The sequence below is a fragment of the Hylobates moloch genome, unplaced genomic scaffold (assembly GCF_009828535.3).
Source record: "Hylobates moloch isolate HMO894 unplaced genomic scaffold, HMol_V3 SCAFFOLD_10, whole genome shotgun sequence".
NCBI lineage: Eukaryota > Metazoa > Chordata > Mammalia > Primates > Hylobatidae > Hylobates > Hylobates moloch.
In genome coordinates, this window is record NW_026652285.1 from 66943600 (window position 1) to 66951389 (window position 7790).

General features: G+C 50.1%; 1 protein-coding gene and 1 pseudogene across 1 annotated transcript in view; one reads left to right on the forward strand and one right to left on the reverse strand.

The window, feature by feature from the left end:
• The window catches only part of LOC116475432 (putative ankyrin repeat domain-containing protein 20A2), a 54161-nt gene extending 53603 nt beyond the window's left edge, over positions 1-558 (reverse strand). The window contains 1 exon segment of the mRNA XM_058445915.1: positions 133-558. Within this exon segment, the coding sequence (XP_058301898.1) occupies positions 133-335 (203 nt within the window). The 5' untranslated portion in view covers positions 336-558.
• A 935-nt stretch (positions 559-1493) lies between these two features.
• LOC116475433 (ankyrin repeat domain-containing protein SOWAHC-like) lies at positions 1494-5373 on the forward strand (annotated as a pseudogene).
• Positions 5374-7790: the final 2417 nt, after the last annotated feature.

Consider the following 7790-nt stretch of genomic DNA (forward strand, 5'->3'; position numbering starts at 1 on the left):
GGAAAACAGCTGAGAGTCCGTTTGGCTCCGCCGCTCCGAGGGTGCCCCGCCGCCCTGCAAGGCCCAGTCCCAGGGGCTGCGGGGAAGCCGGGCCTGGGGACCCCCTCCCACCCCGGGCTGAGCCCCCGCTACCTGTGCTGCTTGTCCAGGGCGTCCAGGTCTCCGCTCCTGCGTGCCAGGCAGCGCTCCACCTCCGCGGCGTCACCCTTGACAGCCGCCCTGTGGATCTTCTGCAGTTCGGAGTCCCGGATTCGGTATCCGGAACCCGTGTAGACGTGGTCTATGGAGCCCTGGGCCGTCTGGCCCCTGCGGCTCCCGAAGCCGAATAACTTCATAGTGGTGACTTCTTCTCAGACCCCCAACCACCGGCTCTTGAGCGGGGGCAGCTCCCTGTCACCTTTTCACCACCCCCCTCCCCCGACCCCAGCCGACCCAGCCCCATATCCCCTATCCAACCCCAAATCCTCCATCCTACCCCAAATCCACGAACCAACCCCCAATCTGTGATCCCAAATCTATGATCTACTCCACAATCCGCGATCCAGCCCGGTCTACCACAGCCTTCAGCAGCGACACTCGCAGCCTCCGACCTCTCAGACCGAGTGAGCCTCGCAAAGCTGTTGGGCGCGCGCCTGCACAGTGATTGCCGCCCCGCCCCGAAGCCGCCCCCTGGCGGCGCGCGCCGGCAGGTGGGGCTGCAGCTCTGGGCAGGCGCGGCTGGGCTCGCGGGTTCTCCTGGGATCGCCCGGGAGGCCCCAGGGTCGCTGGCGCGGGATCGCAGGCGCCATCTAGCCCGGCCTGAAAAGGACGGCCTGTCTGGCCTTGCGGCCCACCCCGCTCCTGCTCAGAAGGGAGATAGGGTGCTGGCAAGGGCACTCTGCGGCCACGGGAGTGGCTTTGCGGATGGGCTGGCTTCACGCTGAGGCTCTGGCCCTGGAGTCTGTGTGGCTAGTGTCAAGTAGCTGGAGAGGCATGGAGGCAGAGTCAGGGGCTGCTCCTTCCCCCACCCGCCCTCACTGCTGCCAGTGCCCCACGCGCGGTTTGCAGCTGCGGATCTGGCACTGGCGCGGGATGGTGGGGCTTGCCTTGGATGGCCTCAGGGTCGCAGAGTGCACAGCCCACCTGGCCTCAAGGTCCGCTCCTCTTGGACATCTCTGCGGATCCTGGGCCCTGGCGCTGGGCACTCTGTATCCACACAGATGATACTGAGCGGCTGCTGGCGGGGCCGGTCGCCTGATTTTGCCGCCTGGGGGTCTGGCCTCAGGATCCACGCTACTGGGGGGCGGGCCTGGTCTGGGGTGTCCAGTCACTTGCTGCTGGTGCACCACGTCTAGACTGCAGCTGTGGCTCCGATGCTGGCGCGAGCTGGCGGGCCTGGTACCTGATATCCTCAGGGTCAAGTGCATCGCCCGCCCACTTGAGGGGCTGCTCTGACTTGGCCTCATCCAAGAACGCAGGGACCGCGGGGGGGCGGGCTCTTCGTGGTAATTGGGATGGTATTGAGCAGCAGGTTTTCACCCTGGTGCCGCTGCTGTGGGGACTGCCTTGTGCGCCCAGGCACTGGCCCAGGGTCCGCGTGGCAGGTGTGCGGGTAGGGTGAGTGGCGCGGAGGGTCAGGGGTTGCTCCGTCATCTCTGCCCGTGTGCAACTTGCAGTTTTGCAGTTTTCTGCAGCAGCTGAGACGCTGGCGCGGGAAGGCGGAGCTCCCCTGGATGGCGTCAGGTTTGCGGGCACAGAGCACAGCCCACCAGGCCTGAGGGTCCGCTCAGGGGCCATGGTGGTTGAGTTCTCCGTGGAAACTGGGATGGGGTGAACGGCCAGTTCCCGACCTTTGGCCGTCTGGCCAACTGCCAGACTTAGCCGCTGCCACCCAGGCATCTGTCTCTAGGGTTGCCGCTACTTGGGTAGAAGTGGGGGTCGGGCTGGGGCGTGGAGCGTCACCGGTTGCCAGGCCAGCACTGTCTTTGCAACATATTCAGATGGCGGCTGGCAGCTCGGGCGCCAGCATGGGCTGGCGGGGCTCCCCTGGACGACCCTCAGGTCGCTCACAGCATTGTCCCAGGCCTTCCTCGGCCTGTGCCGGGTGGGCAAGATTGGGGGGAGCTTCCAAGGCTTCTATCCCAACTCTACCCATTTCTAGCTACTTTCTCTTGAGTTATTTTGCCTTTATCTCAGTTTTATTTGCAAAAATAGTATATGCAAAATACATCGAGTGAATGCACATGAGGCATATAGAAGATCTGGCAGAAACATGTTTTCTCATGCCCATTTCCAGTCAGTATTTGAACACAGAGGCTTCCATGGTTTTCTTTCCACAAAAGGTTAGTTTTGTCTGTTTTCACCATTTACGTAAGTGAAATTATAAATTATATAATTTTTTATTCGTTCACTAAACATGCTTGTGACACTTATCATTTTGCTCCTATTATTCGTTAATTTTATTTTGTAATACTCAATTTTATGACTATACCACAGGTTTGAGGCCTTTGTTTGTTTTGTTTTTAATCCATTCCACTATTGATAGACACAAAAGCTGTTTCTGATTTGAGGCTATCATGAATAAACCTGCTATGAACAAATCAGATATACATGTTTTTCTGTAATAATATTTTCACTTTTCTTGAGTTTAAGTACATAAGAGTGGATTTTCTGGGTTATAAAATAAGTATATATTTGGCATTGTATGAAATGGGGAGATATTTTCCTAAGTGGTTGTGCCATCTTAAACTACAATGAAAATGTTTGAGAGAATCAGTTCCACTTTCTAACCAATACTTGATGCTGTCAGTTGTTTTAGTGTTATCCATTCTTATGGGATATAACTGCTGAGTAGCTGTCTGCCTTCCCCCATAACACAGAAAATTGAGGGCCCAGAGGACAGTTTTATTTTTACATTTGACATCTTCTATTATTTTTTATAGAAGGGTGATTTGGGTAGTAAAGTTTTCTTTGAATTTTCTAGGTTGTCTCTGACTTCTGGGAGACACTGAATTGTGAATGTGTACAGCATGTCACAATAACTTTTTTTTTTTGAGACCAAGTCTCACTCTGCTGCCCAAGCTGGAGTGCAGTGTCCCATTTCAGCTCGCTGCAACCTCTGCCTCCTGGATTCAAGCAGTTCTCCTGTCTCGGCCTCCCGAGTAGCTGGGATTACAGGTGCTGCAACCATGCCTGGCTAATTTTTGTATTTTTGGTAGAGACAGGGTTTCACATATTGGCCAGGCTGGTCTCGAACTCCTCACCTCACATGATCCACCTGCCTCAGCCAATGGGTGAATTGTTAACTCAAAATATGCATCATTGAATACTGAGGAAAATGTATAGCCATCATCACCAGCAGCTGAGATGCCAGTCGAGATACCGGAAATGCCCCAGCATGTAACTCCTCTTTTAATTCACACACACACACACACACACACACACACACACACACACACACTCATGGTAACCAGTTCAGAATGGACACAGAAACAGCCATAGTCTTTTTTGGTAACACACTCCCCTATGACACTTAGATCCTAATGCTGAGTCCAGTTCCCTCCCAGGACCTCCCCTCTCCTTGTAGCATGCTGGGCTTTCCCTTAGAAAACCCCATGTCATTTCCTTCAATGGAACATCAATCAACTTCACCTAGAGTGTCTGCATGCCTCTGTCCATAGCAAATGTTTTTATTACTTTAAAATATAGATTTTTACCTTAACTAGCCAAAGACTTAGGACCCTTTTTCCAAGCTCTTTTAGATGAAGTAATAAATGCAAATATTAGAGATGTGTGTATGTGTATAAATATATGGGGAGAAGATGTTGCCTAGTTGTACAAATTAGCTTCAACAAAACTCCTGATTTAAATTATTTAATTGTGAGAAGGGTGATTCTAACTCAACACCCCAACGAAATAAAAGCCCTATCCCTCTGCTCCGCCAAAATATCCCATTCAGAGCCTGCGTGTGTATGTACACACACGTGTGCACTCATACCCACCTGACTGTATCAAATTATTATTTAAACTAGATATTTTTACTTTGTTGCATAGTAGTAATGGTTTCTGGAATGAAAAAAAAAAAAAACCAGGAGAATAAAACTGTTTAAATCTATCTCCGAGTGGACGCTGTGGCCATTGCACCGACCCCGCCCATGGCGCCGAGTACCTGCGTCTCAGGAGGAGGTTCTGGCGGGGCCTCCGCCTGAGGCAGCGCCCCTGGGACCTGTCCCGCGTCCACGGGAACGCGGAGCGCAGCATTGACCATCCCCTCCCTGAAACAGCGGTCCCCGAGGCGCTCCACAGGCAAGGCCGAGCTGGGCGAGGGGGCACCCAGCCCCTGCATGGGCCGCCCTGAGCGGCGGGGACGCAGGAAGAGCTCGCTGGCTCCACCAGCCCCTACCCCAGACGCGGGACCTAGGGCCAGCGAGGACCTGGAGTCCCCGCCCCACGGCTGCCAGGAGGCGGACAGGGGCAGCTCCTGGGGGGGCTACCGCCCCGAGGCCGTTCCGCCAGAACTTGTGCGACTTGGGAAGGGGCAGCGCCCCGCCCCTGAAGAGGAGCGTGTGTCCTGGAGGCAGCAGCCTGGGAGCTCCACCGAGGAGGACAGGGCAGAGGCAAGTGACTCTGGCGGCGCAGCGCTGGCTTTCCCGACCGCGGAAGAGGAGAGCTGCGGGGCTGGGTGAGCTGGACCCGGGAGCGCGGCTGGCTGCTCTGGCCTCCGATGGGGAGTGGACAGCTTAGGGAGTTGCTCCCGTGCCAGCCGGCCTGCTGGCCACGCTGGGCTTCATCACCGCCGCACCTGCCTGCGCGGGCGCCTAGCACCGCAGGCTGGAGCTTCTGGCCATGCTGGTTAACTTCCCCAACGAGCCTCCGCTGCCTGGGAACAGCAAGGCCAGGACGAGCAGGGCTACACCGCCCTGCACTTGGCAGCCATGTACCTTGGAGATGGTGAAGCTGCTAGTGGGGACCTAGGACGCCGATATGGACATCAGGGACTACATTGGGAAAAGGCCCTCCCAGTATGTGAGTCAGAGCATCACAGAGGAGATCCAAGACCCTGGTGGGAGTCCTGGACGAGGACAACGGGGAGAGCACCGCCAACAGCGGGGGTGGGTACTGAAAGATTTAAAAGGTGCCCCCTCCATCTGATCACCTACAAACTCTCACACGTCCTGGAGGATGGGGGGACCCTCTTCACCATCACCACCTGGCTGAAGGTGGTCCAGAGGCGAAGCCAAAGATTCCAGGGCGTACAGCCTTGGGCAGGACTAATGGACTTAAAAAACATAGGCTCAACAAAACCCACTTCACAACCCACATCGTTCACATCACACCCTCTTTCAGGGACCCAAAGCAGCCACTGGAAGAGGAAGAGGAGGAATGCTCTCTTAAAGGCCACTTATCCTATTCCTTTAAATGAAGACCAAAGTCCAATGTATTTAGGTAAAAATAATTTCTTTTAGAAAATGCTAAGGCTTTTCTGAAATTTAATAACAGAAACAAAAAAAGAACACTAGAAAAGACAAACTAAACTATCCTTACTAGGTTGGAATGGATGGGGCGGAGTTCCCATCAGGCTAGCATTCTGGGGAAAGTGGATTTTTTTTTTTTTTTTTTTTTTTTTTGAGAGGGAGTCTCGCTCTGTCGCCCAGGCTGGAGTGCAGTGGCGCAATCTCAGCTCACTGCAAGCTCCATCCCCCCGGGTTCATGCCATTCTCCTGCCCCAGCCTCCCCAGTAGCTGGGACTACAGGCGCCCGCCACCATGCCCGGTTAATTTTTTTGTATTTTTAGTAGAGACGGGGTTTCACCGTGTTGGCCATGATGGTCTCGATCTCCCGACCTCGTGATCCGCCCGCCTCGGCCTCCCAAAGTGCTGGGATTACAGGCATGAGCCACCGCGCCCGGCCGGATCTCTTTTTAAGAGATTCATCATACCTTGGCCTGTGCCCCATTTCCCTCCTGCACCTGTCTGACCTGGCGTCCCTATTTCGGGAGACTAGAAGTTGGGAGAAGAGAAGGGTTGATTGTTTCTTTGCTTTCACCATTCCTGGATGCCCTGCAAAGGAAGGAATATTGCGCTTTTATGTATCTGTTTTATTAAGTGGTTACTCTTCCAAGGACAAACAAACAAAAATGCAAATTGTTAAGAAACTGGTAGTATTTGTAAGTGCAAGTGCTACATGCTGCCTTGTTTTTTTACCAATTGCATTTGTATTTTAAGGTACTACTGGTACAGCCACGGTGGAGAACAGTTTGGAGATTCCTCTAAACACTGAAAATAGAGGTACCACGTGATCCAGCAATCCCACTGTTGGGTATATACCCCCAAAATAGGAAATGAGTATGTCGAATATGTGCACTCCCATGCTGGTTGCACCACTGTTGACAGCTAAGATTTGGAAGCAACCTAAGTGTCCATCGACAGATTAATGTATTAAAGAAAATGTGGTAGATATACACAGTGGAGTATTATTCAGCCCTAAAAAAGAATGAGATTCAGTCATTTGCAACAACATGGAAGGAACTGGAGATCATTATGTTAAGGGAAACAAGCCAAGCACAGAAAGGCAGACATTGCATGCTCTCACTTATCAAAAATCAAAACAATTGAACTCACGGACATAGTAGGTACTAGGGGACTGGTGGGGAAGGCAGGGGATGGGTAATGGGTACAAAAATGGCAGAAGGAATGAATAAGACATACTATTTGATAGCACAACAGGGGGACTCTAGTCAATAATTATACATTTAAAAATAACTAAAAGAATGTAATTGGATTGTAACACAAAGGATACATGCTTGAAGGGATGGATACCCCACTCTCCGTGATGTGATTAGTTCACATTGCATGCCTGTATCAAAACATCTCATGCACACTATAAATATATATGCCTATTATATACTCACAAAAATGTTTGAAAATAAAAATAAAGGAACTACTGAAGGTCAGGTCAGAGTCAAAATGCAAAAATATTAATTAGAGAATAATGTGAATACAACAGGAATCCTGTTGGTATTCTATTTATATTGTAAGCAGCAGTTCAATTGTTTTGTAAAAGCAATTTCAGTTTTAATCACTGAACTAAAGAAATGGGCAACACTGACTTCCATAATATAGGTTCCACCTAACCATCTCTAACACCGCTGTCAAGGAAGACCAGTGTTAAGGTACATTATTAACAATCACACAAATTTTTAAAAGAAAAGAACACTCTTAGTAGTCTATGGAACTTTTAAATGAAATATTGCCTCTCATTCTAATTCTCATTTGTGTTGCCATTCTAAAAGTTTGAATTTGCTGAGGTTTATATTCTGGGTATTATATAACCATTGGTTCTATTTGGCATAACCCTATTAAATGGTGCTTAGAGCTGAATTACAGGAACTTTCTGGTTTAATTAGCATAAATTGGCATAAATATTAGTGAGCCCAGACTTCTGTGATATAATTATTAAACCAACTTAATGATTCTCACATAAGGTGTGAATTTATTTTACTAATGCATTCATAATCTGTGCTTTGTAGCAACATTTTTCAAATGTTTAAAATGCTAAATCTTTTCAGTTTTCCAATCTTTTCTTGAATCTATTAGATACCTATAGTGTAGTTACTGAAAAGCTGGGTAACAAATACACCTAGTTAAAAATGGCACTGCTTTATAAAAGGGGCTAGAGAAAAGATGAGACTATTTATATATATATATATATATATTTTTTTTTTTTTTTTTTTTTCGAGACGGAGTCTCGCTCTTATTAACAAATACAAATGCAGTGGCGCAATCTCGGCTTACTGCAAGCTCCGCCTCCTG